A 22,933-nucleotide genomic window follows, 5' to 3' on the forward strand; every position below is an offset into this window, starting at 1 on the left:
CCCTTGCCTAACGGACAGATTGAACAGATTTTAACAAAAGGAAATAATTGGCAATTTACTGGTGACCATCACTGATACTGGCTTTTCATTTCAATTTATTAATTTATTAATTGAATTTCATTTCCCCAGGTGCCATGGTAGGACTTAAACTTGTGCCTCTGGATCATTAGTCCAGACCACTGGATTACTAATTAACTAACAACCACTAAACTACCATACCGCATTTATGTAGTAGCTTTAGTTGGAATTTGTGGAGAGAACCATGGACAATTACAATACAGAAAATGGCCATTTAGCCTATGATGTAACAGTGCCAAAGTCATATTCCCTCCCCAAAGCTGAGCATCATCCTCTCCTTCAAATATTTATTCATTCAAATCATATCGGCAATGATAGCTATATCACCCATTCCCTGAAGCATTAGTTCATCAACCCTGTATTTTTCTAACTTCACCGTCTCCTTCTCCCCTCTGTACCGACCTCTCCCTACATTCCTTCTCTCTCCCCAAAGTATGCGTTTCTTCTCTTCCTGTTCCTAACCCTTCAACCTTTCCTTTCCTTTGCCTGACCACATGTCTCCTCCTACCTCATTTGCTATTTATAATGGAAACTGCCAATGGAAACTTTCAAGATAGCAACTTTCATTGCTGCATTAATTTTTCCTCTAAAGCCAGAGCAGTCGACAGAAATTTTAGTACAGGTTAGACTTTTTACCTCCTTGGCCAGATTCTGTTGCGCTGTAGAGAGGGCACTGACAAATCCATCTAGAAAATTGAGAAATTCCTGTCGAACTGTCATGGATTCAGGTCTGTTCAGCGCACCCCATCCTTGGCTCATGTTTTTCAGTACTGGTATAAATGCATCACTCAACAATTGTTCAACAGATTTCAACAACCCAATCCTTCCAACATCCAAAACACTGAAACTTACTTCCTAGAAATTAGAAAATACATTTTACTTCAACAAAAAAGACAACATTCAATTTTTTTTAAAAAACACTAATTCTGTGCTGTTTTAGTAAAGATATGCCACTGTTCAGTTAGCCTTCCCTGATATATAAAGAGAGAATGAAATGAGAGAGAGGGGCTTGGGATGTTTTACTATGTTAAAGGGAATATGTATATATATATATAGATCCAAGTTATTATTTAAGACAGGAAGAGAAGAAACAATGAGATAATGATTGAAGGAGCTGGACAGTGAAATGAGTCAATCTTATGAGGAAAAGAAGAATGAGAAAGGCATATAGAATGGAATACAAACAGAAAGAGAAAGAGGGAGATAGAATTAGATAGTGAGAGAAGAGCCGAAAAACAAATACACGGGGAAAGAGAGAGACAAATCTTATTTTTCTCTTTATCCCCAGATAAGGCTACATGTGATCAGTGTACATTCTAAAGTTATGAAATAAAAAGATAAAATCAAAGCAGCTTACAGCATATTACAGAGAATTGAAGCCTTGTGTTTTGAGTCACAAGCAGAATTAGGTATCACTAGGGTTAAAATTACTCTCAGGTGAGTCTGGCACTATCTGCGACAGAAAGAGAGCTAATGGGCACAATTCTCTGACCTCGATGCCTCTCGGTCGAGCGAAACAAGGCCAGTGAATAGCGGGAAAGGCCACATACGAGATCCGCGCCGGACCCCGAACAGTTTGCAATGCAACCAGCCCGCTCTCATAGGCAAGAAACCAATTCTCACCACTTAAGCCCCGTTTCCATACAATTAACGGAAGCAACCCCATATTCAACGGCCTCCCGTGATTCAGCTGCCTCCTCAGCAAGTGGTCATGCTGGCACTGATTAGGGCTCCTTTTTAAAAACGTGAACCTGGCGGAAAGGCTTCTGCGGGGAGGCGAAGAGGTGAGTAGCCATCTTTGCTCACGGGCAAAATGCCCGGGGATGTGGGCTTGTGCCCCAGTTCTCGGCGGGGAATGGGTGACCTTCGGCTGGGTGTAACCCTACGCAGGGGTGAGCCGCCATTGGAAGGGGGGTGAGGAGCAGCCCTGGGGGGGACAACTGCACACGGCCCCACCATGCCAACCCCTGAATCGTGTCAACCCGTTCATGGGGCAACCCAGTCCCTGCCTGCCTGCCCCATAGACCACACATAACCTCCACCAACTGCCAAGGTCTCTGGCTGTGTGGCCGAAGGCAATTGACAATAGGGATTTGGCAAACATGGTTCAGTGAGCACTTCACGCAACCCAAGTGGATTCCCGTGGGTGGGTGGGCCATGTAGTATGTGGGAGTCATTGCTTAGCTTGCCAATCAGATGGTGATACATGAACACTGCAGGAGGCAACACCACACTCGCAACAGCCAAGATCCAAACACAAGGGGATGGGACACAGAGGTGGGAGTCACCCGGAGGAAACCCACACAGACACAGGGAGAAAGTGCAAACTCCGCACAGACAGTCACCCGAGGCCGGCATTGAACCCGAGTCCCTGGAGCTGTGAGGCAGCAGTGCTTAGCACTGTGCCACCGTGCCGCCATGGGAGAGCTTCTGTGGAGAAACAGAGAGGGCATTGTTAGCCACATTTGTGGTTCACAGCGGTGGGGGTGGGTGGTGTGAAGGAAGGGTTGGGGGGGTTGAAGAGAGCGGGGCGCCAAAAGGAGGATTGGGGGCCACATGGATGCTGCCTGGGGGTGGAAAGGGCGTGGGGGTGGGGCTACATTGCTGCAAACATACCCATGCTGCCCGTTGTAGGTCGTTGACCTTCTTGTAACACTGGAGGCCGATCATCTTGGTCATGCTTCCTAAGTTGACGGCCACTGCCACCTTGTCCCAGGTGGTACTGGCTGCCCTGGGGCTCACCCGCCGTCACCCCTGGGGGAACCGGACATCTCTCCTTGTCTCCATCGCATCCAGGAGCCTTCCCAGGTCCGAGTCTCCAAATCTTGGGGCCGGTCTTCTTGGCACCATGGCTGCAAGCTGAGTAGGCTTGGCTGTGCAAGTGCTGTTTAAGTGCTGCTCGACCTTGTTAGCGGGAGGCTGCTAGCGCGGTCCCGGTGAATTGCCTGCCGGGCCTTCATTTGTGGCGTGAAGCTTCGTTAAGTGGACTAATTAACATCGAATAGCGTTGCCGGCCTTGCCGGGCCTTGCGCCGGTAAGCTCATGGTAGTTCCCGCTCGCTATCACACTCAGGAAATCTTTCCGGAGAATTGTGCCCGATGTTTCAGACATGAGTTTTGCTGAAAGATCACAGCCCTGAAAAGTTACCTCCATATCTCTCTCCACAAATGCCACCTGAACCACTGAGGTACTTGCAGCCTTTTCTGTCTTTATTTCAGATTTCCAGCAACTGCAGTATTTTGGTTGTGTGCTAAAATTACTCTCAAAATTCCTCCGAGCTGCTCCAACTCCATTGGCATTACTTTGATGATGTGCAGGAGAAACCTCATTTACACAGGCAAACCGGGTTTTTACTGTGCTTCCAGCAATGAAACAGCGGCAGAGCAAAAGCAGTTCTGAGGAATGCCACATTTTAAATTTTAATGCATTCTTGAGACCACTTAAATTAAATTAGTGTTAAAGGACATAGTGAAGAATTTTATGAGTTTGCTAATGTGTTTGCAATAAATAATGCTGGTAAGAATTTCACATTTGCAGTAAAATGCTCTCCCATGTCTACCACCTGTAGACTTTTTGCAAGGCATCTTTGCTTATACATGTCAGTTTCAAATAGTACTCCAAAGAATCAATTTTTCATTTTTATGAAATGAGAATGACATCAAGGCAGCATTCATGTGTAACCCCAAGGAGACTCAATAATACTGAATTCAGTGACTGGAGTCATGTCTGGCACAAAAGGAAGATGGTTATGTTTTTTGGAAAGTAAACTTCTCAACTCCAGGACACTGCTGTAGGAGTCCCTTAAGGTGGTGTCTTATGCCCAACTATCTTCAGTTGCTTCGTCAATGACTTCTACTCAGTCTAAGTTTCAGAAGTGGAGCTGCTCTCTGTGATTGTACAGTGTTCAGATTAATGAAGCAATCCATGCTGCTCACAGCAAGACTTAGACTGACAAGTATCAATGAACAATTGTGCTGCAGATGTGCCAGGTAATGAACATCTTCAAGAAGAAAGAGCCAACCCATCTCCCCTTGATCAATGGTATTACCAAGTTTTCCACCATTAATATCCTGGATATCACTATTGACCACATATTCCACTGAACCAGCCAGAGAAATGTCAGGATTACTACAGCACAGAAGCTGGGAACTGAGGGAGGAGTGTTTCACCTCCTGATTTCCCAAAGAATCTCCATACGTTCAAGGCATAAATCAGGAATGTGTTGGGATACTCTCCACTGGAGATGGAGGCAGCTCCAAGAACAATCAGGAAGATCAACACAATCCAAGAGAAAGTAATTCTCTTGATCAACACTTCATCATTAGCCTAACTATCCGCCCCCTTATCATTAGTTTACTATGGTTACTGTGTACTATTTACAGAATATACTGCAGCAACTCCCCAAGGCTTCTTTGGCAGCACCTCCCAAACCTACAACCTCCATCATGTAAATGGTGAAAGGCAAAAACACCGTCACCAAGATTCCCTCTGATCTACACATCATCCTGACTTGGAAATATGTACAGTGGCTGGGTGAAAATCCTAGAACGATCAGCTAATGAGAATGAAAATTAAAACATTTACCCTGTATATGTTTTCGTATGTAATGGCTCTGCTGGCATTACCTCGAAGAAAAGCAATACAAATTCCAGTCAAAGCAGCTTGCTTCCCATCAGTAAGAAACAGCTTTAACATTTTACCACAACTCAAAGATCCTGTCACGGGTCCACTTGCCTCAAGAGCAACTAGATCAGAAAGAAAACAAAGTTGAAAAACATTGTGTGCCACAAATGTTCCCTCAAAGTATTTAATTATTACTTACAGTGGACCAGTGTTTCATAGTTATTTGACCATATTATACAGATATTATACTGACATCATTCAATATGGACAAAGGTTAATGCAACTGCAAACAATCATGAATACAGTTAGCCATTCAGAACCCAATATCTAGGTTTTGTTTGGCTTAGGACTTTGAAAGCTGATTGCCTCCGCTGTGTATGTGGGGGCTGAATCAGGATAGAACGGCACCAAGGTGGAGTATGGAAAATTTTAAGTAATAATGAATGCACAATAGTGGCACGGGTGTTCAATCACCCCACATACATAGAACATAGAACATAGAACAGTACAGCACAGAACAGGCCCTTCGGCCCTCAATGTTGTGCCGAGCCATGATCACCCTACTCAAACCCACGTATCCACCCTATACCCGTAACCCAACAACTCCCCCCATAACCTTACATTTATTAGGACACTACGGGCAATTTAGCATGGCCAATCCACCTAACCCGCACATCTTTGGACTGTGGGAGGAAACCGGAGCACCCGGAGGAAACCCACGCACACAGGGGGAGGACGTGCAGACTCCACACAGACAGTGACCCAGCCGGGAATCGAACCTGGGACCCTGGAGCTGTGAAGCATTGATGCTAACCACCATGCTACCCTGCTGCCCCTATATTGCACCTTTGTAAATATATTTTGCTTCTCTCCCCCAATGCCTCAGGTACTCACTGAATCACATGGACAAGCCAAGCCAATGTTTTGTGTTCACTTAAGGGTCACGCATTCACTGACCACCTCCCCCCTCTCAGGTATGCCCCTCAGTTCCATATTGTCTAACTCAATCTAATCTCAGGCTAGTTGCCTTTAGTTCCACATAAGCGAGATGAACAAAGGCAGTTCCTGAATGAAATTGGACAATGTAAATGTATGCCTGTGGTGGTATGATTTGCATAGCTGTCTGCCATTGGTGCAGAACACCGGCTTACCATTGGCCCTGGTCGGTCATGTGCCTCTCGACCGATTGGTTGAGACCAGTCATGTGACGGCTCTCCGATTGGTCGAGAGGCTGAGTTAACCACGCCTCCATACCGAGATATAAATAGGGCTAAGTTCTAGCTTATTAAAGCCTAACTTTTGTATAGCAACTCGTCTCTCGTGCAATTGATGGCTCATCAATGCCTTACATCGGAGGATCTAATAACATGGCCTCATGCGTATTGTTCTTGGAAGGTTATTGATGCAGTGGCGCTGAAATATGTTCTTTCTGAACATTATAGGAGTTGATCATGAGCCGCCTTGGAACTACTCCAACCAAGTCCACATTGCAAATAGCTGAATTTAATGATGGTTAGGTTTTGGTCACAGTTTGAATTATCATTGAGAATCATAGACTTTCATGGCTGCCTGCAGCATTCTTTTGTTACCGTGTTTATGCCTGAACATTATTAGGTCCCACTCTCCACATGCATGATGCAGAGCTATGGAAGTTGGTTCATTGTTATTGTTTTAAATGTCTGCTGGACGGCAATGAGTGTGCAATGTCAGAGGTGTGTGTCCAGCCTGATGATGCCAGCCTATTACAAGTGAGGATGTTGGTTTGTACCTGGAGGGCTGCCTAGGTTGGCGTGACAAAATCCCTTTGTCAAGTCACACAGACATTCAATATGGATTTCATCACCCGACTGCATTACTGCATTTGGGTTCCTTGAAAATATTGCCCCTCAGGGAGAACGAAAATATGAGGACTGGGATGAGGTGAAAAAATACTCTGGGACATCTCCCGAGTGTTCTTCTGCATTCATGAGGGCACTAAGTTATCAGTAAAAGATGTGTCAATACTGAGTGGGCCACGTCACTCCCAGATTGCAGGGGAATGCTGCACATTGATTTTGCAGGTTTCCGACCAAAGCAGAATCACGCGTGCCTATCTGCGATCAGATGATGGTCTTGCTGGATGCCCTCACTGAGCTTTCAAAGGGCATCTAACTTACAGGTTTTCATCCATGCTGTAGATTGTCAGTGTCCTGAGGAGCCTTGGAATCCTGAGGCTCAGACCTCACCATTAATTATGCATATTAACTGGCATTTGGAGAGATGATTCTCTGCTGATTTAACTCTGTCTTCAGCTACTCATGTGTCAACCAGTGATGGATGATTTTACTCCTACAGCCACCCAGCTAAGCTTCTATCATACTGCCATGGGTGCAATGACATTTGCAGTCGCGTTTCTGCCTCTGTCTTCCCCCTTCCCCCCCATGTTCCAGTCACCTTGCCCCAGGCATGCCTCTGCCTGTCCCCCCATTTCCCTCTGGTTTTGCCTGTTGGCCAGTAACCTTGGCACTGAGTCCGAGAAGCAGCGAGATTATGGTAACACCGCTGTTAAAGGTAGACGAGTGCAGCATCTACAAACTTCAAAGTCCCTGGTTAAGTGAAGGCCGCCAGATGCACACCACTTATATAGAGTTGTGAATCAGACCATTCTAATTTTCCACTGGCAGGTTACTTAATTTGGAGAGAGGACGTGATTCCAGAAAGTTGGCTGTTTATTGAGTATTCCTGACAGGGAAATGTTTTGTTCCCAACGTCGATTAGCAGAATGCGACCCACTGTTAAGGCATCTCAACAAATACATGGAAAGGATGGGTATAGAGGGATACGGCAAGCAGGAAGTGCTGAGGGTTTTGGTCAAGGGTAATATCATGACCGATACAGACTTGGAGGGCCGAAGGGCCTTTTCCTGTGCTGTACTGTTCTTTGTTAACCTGCCATGAAAGTCGATAAAGCAGAATTCTAATTGGGGAATTGACTTCTGCCATCACACCCTAATTTTGCACTCCTACCTGCCATGATTCCCGCCATTGACATGAGTGCAAAATTCCACCCATAGTCTCTCACTCGAGTTCACACCATGAACATTCAAGTGTTCAAGGTGAAAGTTGTATCAAGGAGAGCAGCTATAGTAAGGAGAGTAATCGTGTAAATGGGGTCTCGGGCATCAAAAGTGAAGTTGAGAATGTGATTGAACAGATTGGTAGCTGCAGAAACGTTGTGGTGAATGCAGGGCAAAAGGCTTCCCAATTGGGATTTTGAAAGTGCAGCTGTTAGTAAAGTGAATGGATCGTGGGTTAAGAGCAGCACAAGGAACTGATCAGAGATGGCCTTATCTGTGCTTGAAATGATAAAGTAATGAAACCACTTCATGGTAAATTTGAGAGGGTTGCCATGAAGAATGGTTAGGGATTTACATGAAGGAAGGGATTAAGGGAGAATAGGATTTCAGTGAACTCAGAGGAAAGAGAACCTGATGAATTGAGATTGAGGTCGAAATGACAGAGGATGGGATGTCACTTGAAGGAGGAAAGCAGTGAAAATATCCCGTGAGAATATTCTTATGGTACACAGGGTGGGCTGTAGAGAATAAGGATTTTAAATAAATAAGAGACAAAGAGGGGGAACCAAGTGGGACAACATTCAAATGAGGAGAAAGTGCCAGAGAAGATGGGGGACAGAACATGACTTGATTTGCCACCCAACATTATAGATGGGACAAATGATAGAAGCTATACCTAGGCAGGGAGGAATCATTTAGACGAAAGATGGCATCATCCCTCAGATAGGTTTCGGTCAAGGTCATAATGTTGATATAATCATCAACAAAGAGCTTCTGCGTGGTGAGGGTGAGGGCCTTGCTCACCTGTGAACAGACCTTCTGAAAGGGATGTGGAAATAGGTAGTGATAGCTAATCCATGGGCACAGTCCACAGAATCAGCACCAGAAAGGATGAATTGCAAAGCAATGGGATCGGCAAGATTAGCCCCCAGTGGATGCGTGGTGTGAAAATAGTGACAAGATAGAAGGATACAGCAGTTTAGGCTGCTGCTTGTAAGAGAGCAGTGACAAATGCCTCACTGGAGCGAAGGAGGGCAAGGGAGGCACATAAGAAAGCTGTAGGCTTATCCAAGAGCGAGTTAATATTGGCATGGTGGCAGGAAAGTAGAAAGTTGAGTACTGCAGAGAAATTTAGGAAGGCAGAGTTTCCAAAGGAGGAGGAATAAAAGGAGGCAGAATGACTGGAAAGAGGAGCCAAAGACAGACAAAGAGCAAAAGAAGTCGAAAGAAAATAAGTTGAAATAGAAGTGATGTAGAATAAGAATTATGAATAAGAATACGAAACGGAACGGGGAATACTGTGTGATCTGCGTTCAAAATAAAGCAGCGATTGAATAATACATTATTTATGTAACTTTGGTAATCTGTAAGAACATGAGTTTGAATTAAATACTGCAAATGTTATCGCAATCTGTATAGTACAACCTGCATCTGGAAGATCCATCTCCTGATAGAAGAACAGAAGGCTTGGTCTGCCATCTGCAGTGAAAAAGTTATCAATTTGTTCCAGCTGAAAAAGAAAAAAAGATGTTGGAATCAAGAATGTTTTTTTCTTTAGTTACATTTTCGGTTATTTCCCTCTTTTTCCATGCCCCACTGGCCAAGATCAAATGATCAGCCTCCCATCACAAGACAGTGGAATTTTACAATTTCTGTAAAGAAGCAGCAATCTGGATGTAGCAACCAACCGCTCCCCCCCCCCCCCCCCCCCCCCCACCCCAATACAAATGTCCCAATGCACTTGTGATGGCCACAAACATTTTCATTCAGTTTAACCAGAATGCTTATTCACCTTGGAATATTTATAGCAAGTCACTAAAGTATAATAAAAAGCAAGTTCCTCACCAATGCACTTTACCATCCGTAATGTTAATCCAGTGACCATCCACCCGGCAAAGGAAGAAGCTGGATCCAGACTGTCTTCATTGTAGGTTGATGCATAAAGCTCGATGGGTAGAATTTAACACTTGACGTGCGCACTTGGTGGATGGAACCTGAAGGGGCCACAAATCCTGGTCCTGCCTGTGCCCAATAAGAAATGCAATTGGGCTGGAGCCTTGCAATCCACCAGCAGCAAGGTTGCCACGGTCGGGACACGGACCATGTAATGGTCCATTGACTTTGGGTGGGAATTTCTGGTCGCTGGACGGGCGCAGCCGGAGAATCCCCCCCAATATTACATCGGCTGCCACGTGAATTGCGGCCGCATTGGGTGAGCAGGGCCGGTGTGGGAGAGTGTCCAAAGGCCGCCGATAAATCCGTGACTGCAGAATGGCCACTTCAGGAAGCCACAGCAGGCTGGAGCAGAGGTCCAGCAGACAGAAAGCCCCTCATTTTGCCTTTCAGCTCTGGTAAAGGCTACAGAAAGGAGGCACACCCTGATGTCAAGGAATGGAAGAAGGAAGTCATCCCATCTCCCAGAAGGCCCCGTCGGTGGGATCCTCCAGTCCACCAGCAGCGCACCCACGCCCATGGTGTTCCCGACGGCGTGCGCCAGCTGCGGCATCGGAGAATCCCGCTCTGGTGGGGGTGCGCTGCCTCGGAAAACACGGCTGGTGGACCAGAGAATCCGCCCCTGGACTGAGGTCAGCGGGAGTCAGCAGCCATGGCCTGATCAGGCGGACCTGGATCCAGTGCCCCAAAAGGTTCACTGACCTTCTGCACTGGGCACAGGTGAGTTCTGACTGGACATTGTGCAGAATAGGGCACTGAGGAAGGGTGCTCATTCATTGCTGGGAACATGCATGTGGGTTTCAGAGAGTCTCAGAGCACACATATGCCAGTGCATCCCAAGGCTGGAGAGATGAATCGCCAGCCTTTTCTTTCATCAAAGGCTCAGGTATCCAAGGGGTGGTAACATTTTCAACCCTCTTGGTGATGTTTTGAGTTGTGGGGGCAGTATGATATAATGTTGGAGGTTTCAGCGCTCAATGGAATTCTGCACTTGCAGGAGAAACGTAGCTACAACAATCATGCACGATCTGTTTCTGGTGCCATACCGGGCGATCCTCACCAGCCATGAGGTGGGATGCCTGGGGCCCAAAGGCGAGCGAGGAGGGAGCTGATCAGGTCATGGAATGGCTGGTGTCTCGGATGAAGGTAAGAGCCCAGTGGACTGAAGCATAAACGGCTGAGAGTGAAAGTGATGAATGTGCATCTCGTTCATCAGAAGGATCTCAATTATGTACCAGTCACTGAGACACCTCAATGCAACTGAGACTAATCGCGATGGGAGCATATGCTGAGAATTTAATCTGTGCAATATCAGTGACATATCTTACCCATTGTTTTCATCCCTATGTTGAGCCATTCATCAGAGCCAGCCAAGTGGCCGACGACCCTCCCTTGACACCCAAGACATTGAGGAATGAACGCGTGGCACACCATCTCTCAGTAACGAGCGCCAGCACAGCTACTGGTATGCAAGGAGCCGTGACCATATCAGATAAGTTACCAGCGAACAGCAGTGAGGGCACATCATGCTCACTGGTGCAGATGGTGGAGGCAGTGAGTGCCCAGTCCACTAGCAGAGGACTGTCGGAGACAAGGACCATGTTGAACCTGCAGGATGTGCGAGGAGATCTGGTGGAGATCCCTGCCATATCTCTGTCATCGAGGAGACGTACGGAGTATGAGCACTGCATTGCTTCATCCATTGATGCTGATTGATGCCTGAGTGGGAGAAGGAGGCAGCAACCAGTCTCTCCAATGGCTGCTCATCCTTCTTTGGTGAGCAGGGAGCTGAAGACTCACCTAATAATGGTGGGCAAGGTGTTTGTCGCCTCTGTGGACTCTTCTCCCAGAGCCCCAAACAAGGGCAGCAGCCCCTCCGTCTCTTTGCCAGTCACCACTCCATCTCCGACTCCACAGCGACTGAGGATTTCCCAGCAATGTTTTCTCACAAACCCTTCTAGGCAATGCCTGCTCAGGCCCCGCTGGCCAGGGGGTGACCACCAAGGTCGCCTGCATCAACAACGCAACAAAATCATCAACCTGCCTCAAATTCCACTGTCAGCGAGGGGGGTGGGGGGTCACACAGACCCGCAAATGAAAACTCAAGACACACTAGTCACAAACAGGGGTCTGCACTGGGTGCTTTTATTTCTTTTCATTTTGACCCACATGGATTTGCTTTGATTTATCACCATAAATCATTTACTGCACTCATGCCAAAAATGCCGTGTGTGATGCATTGGTGTCAGTCTCATCATTGCCTGTTCAGAGAGGTCCAGCGTATCAACCTTTATTTGGAAGGAAATGGGCTCATGAAATGGTGAATGTTATGTGTTTGGGATTATGGCCCATTGGTGATGCAGGAAGGCATGTGTTATAACCTGCCTGCTTACCACTGGCTAGGGACTAATGGCAATCCCACGATCCTTTGGGGGTATGAGCTTCCCCAATGAGGGGGGGGGGGGGGGGGGGGGGGGGGGGCAAAGAAATCATTAGCAGATCCCTCTGCATAAATAAAGCTGGCCAGTTTGGAACCAGCTAGAGAGGAGCGAGCAGCAAGGGAGTTGCTGGTGCTGCTGTTGCATATATGTTATTGTAAATAAATGTTATTTCTTTCTATCCTTCAACTCCTGCTGGATTCTTCGTGGCCCTCACAAAACTTGCGACGAGGGTTAAAGTGGATAGCTGTCTACGTTGCTGAAGCCACCTCCCTGGATTTTTGTGGATACAGGTTGGAAGTTGATTTCTATTACACCATGCCTCTGTATGAACTTTTGGATGTTTCTGATGCTGCGCTGGAAAGTTGGAACCAGTACGCACAACGAATGCGTTACTATTTCCGGGCAAACAACATCACCGAAAACGAGCACCAGGTGGTCATTTTGCTCACCACCTGCGGCCCGCATATGTTTGGGGTGATTAGGAGCCTTACGTACCCAGCTGCGCCGGACACCAAGGCGTTTAATGAACTTGTGAACTGAGTGGGGCCAAGATTTTAATCCAACCCCGTCCACGATAGTCCAGCGTTACTGGTTTAATACCGCTGAGAGGACCCCAGGAGAATCCCTTGCCGACTTTCTATCCAGGCTACGCAGGATTGTGGAGTACTGTGACTATGGTGAGACCTTGTGAGAAATGTTATGCAACCGTTTGGTTTGCGGTATTAACAATGCGGCCACCCAGAGAAAGTTGTTAGCTGAGCCAACATTGACTTTTCAACAGGCCATTCAAATAGTATTGTCCCGAGAGTGCAGAATGGGGAGTGCAGAAGCTACAGGGAATGGAGGTGCACGCCTCGGGGCGCAACCTCTTCCGTCTAAAAGCGTCTCCCTGCACCCCTGCGGTACCTTGGGTGATGTGACGTCCGGATCGATGCCAGTGTCCGTCGGACGTTCCTCTCCGAAGGGAGCCTTCTCCAAAACCAATGGATGAGGAGCCATGTCCGTGTCGGACCTGTGGTCGCCGACCTCGTCGCGGACGCCGGTCCTGGGGGCGCCAGAGGCTGGGGCCAGCCCAGGGGCCGTACCTTCCTTTCGATGAACCTGCGGCAACTACTCCCGAGGACATGGAGATGGAGGACAACTGCCTGCAGCTGCATTGTGTGGCAGCTCCCCGTGTGGCCCCCATTAAGGTGACAGTACGGGTCAATGGTCACCCGCTTGAGATGAAGTTGGACACTGCCGCAGCGGTCTCCGTGATCGCCCAGAGGCCATTCGACTGCATCAAGCTGGGTATACAGACCCTTACATTAACTGACACACAGGCCAGGTTGGCCACCTATACGGGGGAACCATTGGACATTGCAGGAATACTGCAGGAATATTGCAGGATGACCCCTGTTGTTTATGGACACCAGGAGGGGCATTCCCCACTTATCGTGGTGCGCAGCCAAGGCCCAGCCTGTTGTCAGACTGGTTGCGCCATTTGCGGCTGCAGTGGCAGCATATCCTCCAAACAGGTTCTGGAGGGTTGACTGAGGTGCTAAGCCGGTACCCAGATATATTCCAGCCCGGTTTGGGGAAAATAAAAGGGGCCCTAGCCCATATCCAAGTCGAACCAGGAGCCACACCGCGCTATTTCCGGGCGCGTCCAGTGCCTTACGCCTTGCATGAGAAGGTATAAGGGGAGCTCACTTGTTTGGAGACCTTGGGAATTATCAGACCCGTCCATTTCGCTGACTGGGCAGCACCAATTGTACTTGTAATGAAGCCAGATGCCACAGTTCGCTTGTGCGGCGACTATAAACTTACAGTGAACACGGCTTCCTGTCTTGACCGATATCCGTTGTCTTGCATAGAGGATCTCTACGCGAAGCTTGCAGGCGGACTCTCATTCACAAAATTAGATATGAGTCACGCCTACCTACAGATGGAGCTGGACCCTGCCTCCCAGACATATGTAACGATTAATACACACTGGGGCCTGTATGAATATACACGGTTGCCCTCTGAGGTATCTTCTGCCTGCGGTATTTTTCAACGTGTTATGGCGTGTCACTGTCTACTTAGACGACGTTTTGATTAGAGGGACGTTGAAGCAGGAACATTTGGAAAATTTGGAGGCTGTCCTTAGGTGCTTTTCAGAGGCTGGGGTCCGTTTACATCACACAAAGTGCGTCTTTAAGGCGAAGGAAGTAGTCTACCTGGGTTATCGGTGGACTGCGAAGGGTTCACCCCGTCGCAGAGAAGGTTCGCGCAATTCAACAGGCCCCCGCCCCAACTGACACTTCGCATCTTCGTTCTTTTCTCGGCCTCGTAAACTATTACTGGAAGTTCCTCCCCAATCTGGCAACTATGTGGCCCCATTGCACCTTCTGCTAAAGAAGAATTACACCTGGGTTTGAGGTCAGCCACAAAAAAACGCTTTCCAGCGGGTAAAACAACAATTGCCGTCGCCTGGTTTACTAACCCACTATGCTCATCACATGTGATGCATCCCCGTATGGTATTGGGGCCGTCCTGTCCCACAAGATGGAGAACGGGGCCGAGCGGCCGATAGCTTTCGCCTCCCGCACATTGACTGCAGCGGAAAAGAAGTACGCGCAGATCGAGAAAGAGGGCCTGGCGGTGGTCTTTGCGGTGAAACACTTCCACTAGTATGTGCATGGCCGTCACTTCACTATCATGACTGAGCACAAGCCTCTGCTGGGACTTTTCTGCGTGGGTTTCCTCCGGGTGCTCCAGTTTCCTCCCACAGTCCAAAAATATGCAGGTTAGGTGGATTGGCCATGCTAAATTGCACCTTAGTGTCCAAAAGGTTAGGTAGGGTTACGGGGATAGGATGGAGGCGTGGGCTTAAATAGGGCTCTCTTTCCAAGGGCCAGTGCAGGCTCAATGGGGTGAATGGCCTCCTTCTGCACTGTAGGGATTCTATGAGTCTATGATATGGCTTTATCTTCTAATCTGTTGGAAGCTACAAAAATGACTCAGTCATAAGGACTTCTACTTCTATTAGTTTGTCGGGATGGTTCTGCATTTTCCAATCCACTGTGTTGTCTTGTCAGACTGCAACCTTGACTTGCCTGTTAAAGTCTTTCCAGGCTACTACTTTTAGATCCCCTGTATGCCCGATCTGAGCCCCTTTCCACCATATGTAAGCATTTCCTCAACAGGGACTCATCACCCAATTCATTCCTGGACCTTGAGCTGTGCTTTCTTATTTTCTATTTTTGCACTCTAAGGGCTGGTTTAGCTCTCTCGGCTAAATTGCTGGCTTTTAAAGCAGACCAAGCAGGCCAGCAGCACGGTTCAATTCCCGTATCAGCCTCCCCAAACAGGCGCTGGAATGTGGCGACTAGGGGCTTTTCACAGTAACTTCATTGAAGCCTACTCGTGACAATAAGCGATTTTCATTTTCATTTCAGCATTCTCCTAGTCCAGGACCATTACTCCTTTCCCATGATTCCTGGACATTCAATTGTTATATTTTCCTGTAGATTTCCCTGTCCATCCGACTATTGTTGCATCCCTCCAGTTGTTCGATTCTTTTGGACGGTACATCACCTGGGAACCCATTTTGGGCAGATGGCCTCCAGATAAAATAGCCCTTCCCTGTTTATCACAATCCTTTTCTCGACTGGCACCTAAACCCTGATCTATCACATCTATCATATCCTGTCCCTCTGGCCCATACTATAAAGTATATGAGTATGTGTCTTCTGAATGTAATAAATCCTGTTGTAAGTTATACCCTGCCTCAAACTCAATGGTTAAAATATTTGCTACCCATTGGATGACAACGTGCTGTCAATAGATATTGTAAAAATACCACAAAAAATTCAAAGGTGTTAATTAAAAGATATAGGAATGATTTGGAGCATGTAATCTGATCTCAGTGCTCAGAATAAAGTTAACTAATGGATGTTATCTAAATTAATTAGCTGCTTAAAAGTGATTCATTATGCTAAATATATTTTTAACTTTATATGCTCATTATTCAACAGTTCAGATTGATCTAATATTGAATCACACGAATTCTGAACTCATAAACAATAACACTGCTAAATTCCCACCATGGATGTGTAGTCCTGACCTACTTGTTTTATATAGCCATGATAACCAACTTATACCATCCTAGTCAGTTACATCTTTTCCTCTGCCAAGTCACATAATCTACCTTAATATTGTGTCTGCAACAAAAACTGTCTATGCTGCAATCTCACATGTTACATAATTTTGAAATCAAACTCCTGAATAGAACTAAATAAAATTTATATGCAAAGAAAACTTACTTGAGCCCCATCCAGGATAGCATCTTCAACATCGGACCTTTCCAGATGGACACAGGTTGCCACAATATCAAAAACGTACTCATGCCTGGTGTCTAACTGCGCCCGTTTAGCTTCACGTTCTTCTCTTAGCTTATGCTGCAATACAGTACAAAACAGTGCAAGGTAGAGAGATTTTTCTTACAATATAGGGAAGTTTAATTTATTTCATAAATGTTCCCATCAAGGTAAATTTTCCCCCCAAGTGCTGTGATAGGTGTCCAGTACTGTACTACTAATACTTTTGTATGATCAGAAAAGCCTGTAATGGGATGTCTAGTTCAGCTTCAGTTCCAAAGAAAAGCCTTATTAAATTTGAAATTTTATTTCTATTTCTCTCTCCACAGATGCTGTCGGACCTGCTGGGTTTTTCCAGCATATCTGTTTTTAATTCGGCTTTCCAGCATCTGCAGTATTTTGATTTTATTTGTACAGTTTGGGTATTGATTTGAAATGCAGAGTGAAGAAATGAAGTAATAAATCTCAATGGGCATATTGATATGATGTGTTACATGGTCTAGGATTCATTCACAAACATACTTCTATGTGTTCCCCATTTTCATTATTGTAGTAGGCTAAATTATTCATGCTCTGTGCCGATCTGCCAAGGTCCAATCATTCACACTAGTGGATGATGCTGATACAAATGATAGCATTTCTATATTATAACAACATCAACTGCAGAGGACTGCCTGCTGCTGTTGTACCAGTACCAAATTAGACACTGAGGCACATAGGAGATGCTATGGCTGATGACCAAAAGCTTTGCAAAGCAGGTAGGTTTTAAGGAGCATCTGAAATGAATAACGAGAAGAAGAAACATGGAGGAGTTTAGAGCAGGAATTCTAGAGCTTAGCTCCTTAGCAGCTGTAAACAAGACCACCATAGCTGGGGTGATTAAAATTTGTGATGCTCCTGCTCCAGAGGCCAGAACTGGAGGAGCACAAATACCTCGGAGGATATTAGAACTGGATGAGGTTATGATTTTGGGAGAGGTGGTGAAGTGAGGCCACAGAGAAATTTAAAAACAAGAATGCGACTCCTAAAGTCGAGGCCTTACTTAACCTGGAGCTGACTTGAGAGCACTGGGGTGATGAGATAATGTGAGTTGATGTGATTTATATGTTACGAATGTGAGGGCTTATAAGTTTGTTATGTTTTAAGCCAAGATGCAAAATGTTCAAACACAAAACAAAGGCAAGAGCTGGGGCTGATAGTGGCAGATTTTCTGTCTCCCAGTTTTCTGACAGAAAAATAGAGGTCTCACAAAGAGAGAAAGGATGTTGATGGTTTGTTGATTATGTTGTTAAAGTTACAAAGATCTTGGGCCTTATTTGATTAAGGACTGGGATCATATAGAAAGAAATTCACATCTGCTGCGGAGGGGGACAGGAAAGAGGAGAACCTCCTGATAAGCCTTCTCCTTGGCCTGGTCAAGTTGGCCATTAACAGGTCCCGGCAGCGGGCAGTTGAGGGGGTTAGTCGGCCCAACTGTCTGCTTCCTCCCACAGTGACATTTGGGCCCAGGTGTCCCTGGAGTGGGACCACACAGTATCCGCTGGTATGTTTGAGGCCTTCCATGATCTGTGGCCACCACTTGGGCAGCAGTGCATTATCAGCCCCAAAAACATGAAATGGAACTTATCAAACTAATGTAAAAAAAAGTTTTGACTTGTTTTTAAAGTGCCCCTTTAAGCTATTGTTAATTATTTTATATGGTTATTTTGCACTCAAAGGAGTAATAATAATCTTTTTATTGTCACAAGTAGGCTTACATTAACACTGCAATGAAGTTACTGTGAAAATCCCCGAGTCGCCACACTCTGGTGCCTGTTTGGGTACAGAGGGAGAATTCAGGATGTCCAATTCACCTAATAGCACGTCTTTCAGGACATGTGGGAGGAAACCGGAGCACCCGGAGGAAACCCACGCAGTCACAGAGAACGTGCAGACTCCCACAGTGACCCAAGCTGGGAATCGAACCTGGGACCCTGGAGCTGTGAAGCAACAGTGCTACCCACTGTGCTACCGTGCCACCCTGCATAAAGAGAGTCAGCGACTAGGGTAGCAGTTCCAATTCCAATTCTCTTCCCACAGCTCGAGGTGCACTAAGGCAGATTTTAGTCTGTTTACATAGCTAGTTTTCCTGGAACAGGTCACTAATCTGTCACCAGAGGATTGTGGTTTGAGGGTGCTATTCCGCATCAACCATGACCAGTAGCCTCTCCCACACTTACCGCCAGCCATTGGTGTGTTGGAAGGATTTATAGGTTGACACTCAACCTGTTTGGTCATGTTATGAACACACTTGTTTGGCTGGGATAGCAGTTAGGAGGCAGAAATCTGAACGGCTGCATTCTGTGATTAAACCGACGAATAAAGGACCTGCGTCATGTTTTACAGTTCACCATCCACCTTCAATACATTTAACCAAGGACTGCAGCAGAGAGGAAAGTGTGGCTATTCTATGGAATGCCAGGCAGAATACGGGATGGAAGACAGTCTCTCATCAAAAAGATGCATATTGTGACAATCTAATCAATCCAGAAGATTGGTCATTACGTGGTTGGGAGGGAAAGAAATGCCGGGTCAGGTCTTTTTGATTTGGTTTGGGGCTTCTCAGGAAACTGAGAGAAGTATCTTTTGACAGTCTCTTGATGATATGACTCGGCAAAATAGGGAAATGTGAATCCAGTGGAAGTTATGAGTGGTGTTGGACTGGTTTCGATAAAAACTGATGTTCTGCGCAGAATGTGTAGTGAAATATAGCTGTAGTGTGGGGTTTTTAGTCATGTTAGGGCAGCACTGTAGCACAAGTGGATAGCACTGTGGCTTCATAGCGCCAGGATCCCAGATTCGATTTCCCGCTGGGTCACTCACTATGCTGAGTCTGCACGTTCTCCCCGTGTCTGCGTGGGTTTCCTCCGGGTGTTCCGGTTTCCTCCCACAGTCCAGAGACGTGCAGGTTAGGTGGATTGGCCATGATAAATTGCCGATAGTGACCAAAACGGTTAGGAGGGGTTATTGGATTACGGGGATAGGGTGGCAGTGAGGGCTTAAGTGGGTCGGTACAGACTCGATGGGCTGAATGGCCTCCATCTGCACTGTATGTTCTATGTTATATATTTTCTGTAATTTAGGGTATTAGTTGCTCACCAAATAGTGTTTAGGTGATATTGATTCTTTGCTTATTTGCGACGGTAAAAGTCTTGAGTGGAATTTTCCTGTCCCTGGTGGGTGGGACCAGAAAGTTCGGAGTGCGGCTAAATACCAGTTTTTTGTTGGCGTAAAAACAGGTTACAATTTCCCCCCCCTGACTTTCATGGCATCGCACTATGTTGGGAAATGCATTCGCATTCCTTTGGATCTTGTGATTGCTATTTAAAAACTCAGCTCACAGATTCAGACTCACAAACCATATTCACATTCCAAATCTAATTGCCACGCCAGTGGATGATTAGACAGGTGTGAATCACGACTGGTTACAATTGATGTGCATCTGCTGAACTGTATTTCACTCACAGTTTTGAGGTTTGTATACACAGCGTTCGCCTACATTTCATTGAGCTGCTCTCGTAGTAACAACGACTCCATGCTAAGGTTGCTCAGGCAAGACCAGTGGGAAGAGAAGGGGGCTGAAAGGCATATGCTTGATTCAGGGGTCGGTGACTGGACAGAGGCAAGTGAAGGGTTGGAAGGCATACATTTGACTGAAGGGAACAGGTAAAGATTGAAGCCCTAGAGGGAATGGATAGACAGAGATGCTGGGGGTTAATGGAGTGCAGGAGAGAAGGGGTAGAAAAAGACACATGGCTGGGGTGAGGGGGGTGTTAAAGGAAGAGGTCGGACAAGGCTGAGGCAGTCCTGTGGCAGTGCGCACCATGCAACAAGGCTCTGCCTGGCATGTATATGTTGGTCCCAATCCAAGGAGGGGGGAAGGGGCTGTCTTTGCCATTCATGCATGGCATGAGTGGAGGGTGTGGTCAGTCCCTCACACATTTGGATCATTGGGTTGGTGTTTTGGTACCAGTTGGAAGATGGCACAGTCAGGGGATATATCTGCAGCCTGTTAGTGAGAAACTGGAAGTACAAGCGGACCACTCAATGGTTTCATGAGGTGAATTTCAGTAGGTCTGGAAATAAAAGTCAAAGGATGACCTTGAAACAATTGTCGTCAAAACCCATCTGGTTCACTAATGTCCTTTAGGGAAGGAAATCTGCCATCCTTACCTGGTCTGGTCTACATGTGCCTAAAGACCCACAGCAATATTGTTGACTCTTAAATGCCCTCTGAAATGGCCTAGCAAGTCACTCAGTTGTATTCAACCGCTACAAAAACACAAAGAAGGAAATAAACCAGACTGACCACCGGCATCGACCCAGGCACTGGAAATGATAATGGCAAACCCAGCCATGTCGACCTTGGTGTCAACCAGGTGAAGCTACAACATTGGTCTATGTGTTTGCCAAGCAACGTAAGCAGCAATTAATAGATAGAGCTAAGTTATTCCACAACAAACTCTTCAGATCTGAGCTCTGCAGTCCTGACACATCCAGCCGTGAATGGTGATGGACAACTAAACAACTCATTGGAGGAGGAGGCTCCACAAATATCCCCATCCTCAATGATAAAGGTGCCCAGACATCCGGGCAATAGATAGGGATGACTACGGTGATATGGCGGATAAGGTTGAATCCATTTGGGTGGAAATCAGGAATAGTAGACGAAAAAGTCACTGATAGGAGTAGTCTATAGGCCACCAAATATTAACATTATGGTGGGGCAGGAAATAAACAAAGAAATAACGGATGCATGTAGAAATGGTACAGCAGTTATCATGGGGGATTTTAATCTACATGTCGATTGGTTTAACCATGTCGGTCAAGGCAGCCTTGAGGAGGAGTTTATAGAATGTATCCGCGATAGTTTCCTCAAACAGTATGTCATGGAACCTACGAGGGAACAAGCGGTCCTAGATCTGATCCTGTGTAATGAGACAGGATTGATTAATGGTCTCATAGTTAGGGATCCTCTTGGAAGGAGCGATCACAATATGGTGGAATTTAAAATACAGATGGAAGGTGAGAAGGTAAAATCAAACACTAGTATTTTGTGCTTAAACAAAGGAGATTACAATGGGATGAGAGAAGAGCTAGCTAAGGTAGACTGGGAGCAAAGACTTTATGGTGAAACAGTTGAGGAACAGTGGAGAACCTTCCAAGCGATTTTTCACAGTGCTCAGCAAAGGTTTATACCAACAAAAAGGAAGGACGGTAGAAAGGGGGGAAATTGACCGTGGATATCTCAGGAAATAAGGAAGAATATCAAATTGAAGGAAAAAGCATGCAAAGTGGCAAAGATTAGTGGGAGACTAGTGGACGGGGAAATCTTTAGGGGGCAACAGAAAGCTAATAAAAAGCTGTAAAGAAGAGTAAGATAGATTATGAGAGTAAACTTGCTCAGAATATAAAAACAGATAGTAAAAGTTTCTACAAATATATAAAAATATATAAAACAAAAAAGAGTGGCTAAGGTAAATATTGGTCCTTTAGAGGATGAGAAGGGAGATTTAATAATGGGACATGAGAAAATGGCTGAGGACTGAACAGGTTTTTTGGGTCGGTCTTCACAGCGGAAGACACAAATAACATGCCAGTGACTGATAGAAATTAGGCTATGACAGGTGAGGACCTTGAGATGATTGTTATCACTAAGGAGGTAGTGATGGGCAAGCTAATGGGGCTAAGGGTAGACAAGTCTCCTGGCCCTGATGGAATGCATCCCAGAGTGCTAAAAGAGATGGCTAGGGAAATTGCAAATGCACTAGTGATAATTTACCAAAATTCACTAGTGTCTGGAGTGGTCCCGGCGGATTGGAAATTAGCAAATGTGACACCACTGTTTAAAAAAGGAGGTAGACAGAAAGCGGGTAATTATAGGCCAGTTAGCTTAACTTCGGTAGTAGGGAAGATGCTGGAATCTATCATCAAGGAAGAAATAGCGAGACATCTGGATGGAAATTGTCCCATTGGGCAGACGCAGCATGGGTTCATAGGAATAACAGCAAAAGGGATTATTATTTAAATGATAAAATATTAAAACATGCTGCTGTGCAGAGAGACTGGGTGTGCTAGTGCATGAGTCGCAAAATGTTGGTTTACAGGTGCAACAGGTGATTAAGAAAGCAAATGGAATTTTGTCCTTCATTGCTCGAGGGATGGAGTTTAAGACAAGGGAGCTTATGCTGCAATTGTATAAGGTGTTAGTGAGGCCACACCTGGAGTATCGTGTTCAGTTTTGGTCTCATTACCCAAGAAAGGATGTACTAGCGCTGGAGAGTGTGCAGAGGAGATTCACTAGGTTAATCCCAGAGCAGACGGTGTTGGATTATGAGGAGAGGTTGAGTAGACTGGGACTGTACTCATTGAAATTTGGAAGGATGCGGGGGATCTTATAG

The 22,933-nt window shown here is 46.1% G+C and overlaps 1 protein-coding gene across 1 annotated transcript in view; it reads right to left on the bottom strand.

Annotated features, from left to right (window-relative positions):
• Positions 1-22,933, bottom strand: part of LOC119971355 (dynein heavy chain 5, axonemal-like) — a 461,705-nt gene that overhangs the window by 397,956 nt on the left and 40,816 nt on the right. Inside the window, exons 2-5 of the mRNA XM_038806777.1 lie at positions 16,440-16,574; positions 9,182-9,266; positions 4,663-4,823; positions 715-933 (exon numbers count right to left, since the gene is read on the bottom strand). Coding sequence (XP_038662705.1) covers positions 715-933; positions 4,663-4,823; positions 9,182-9,266; positions 16,440-16,574 — 600 coding nt within the window. The remainder of the gene's footprint in view (positions 1-714; positions 934-4,662; positions 4,824-9,181; positions 9,267-16,439; positions 16,575-22,933) is intronic.

The sequence above is a fragment of the Scyliorhinus canicula genome, chromosome 9 (assembly GCF_902713615.1).
Source record: "Scyliorhinus canicula chromosome 9, sScyCan1.1, whole genome shotgun sequence".
Classification (NCBI taxonomy): Eukaryota; Metazoa; Chordata; class Chondrichthyes; order Carcharhiniformes; family Scyliorhinidae; genus Scyliorhinus; species Scyliorhinus canicula.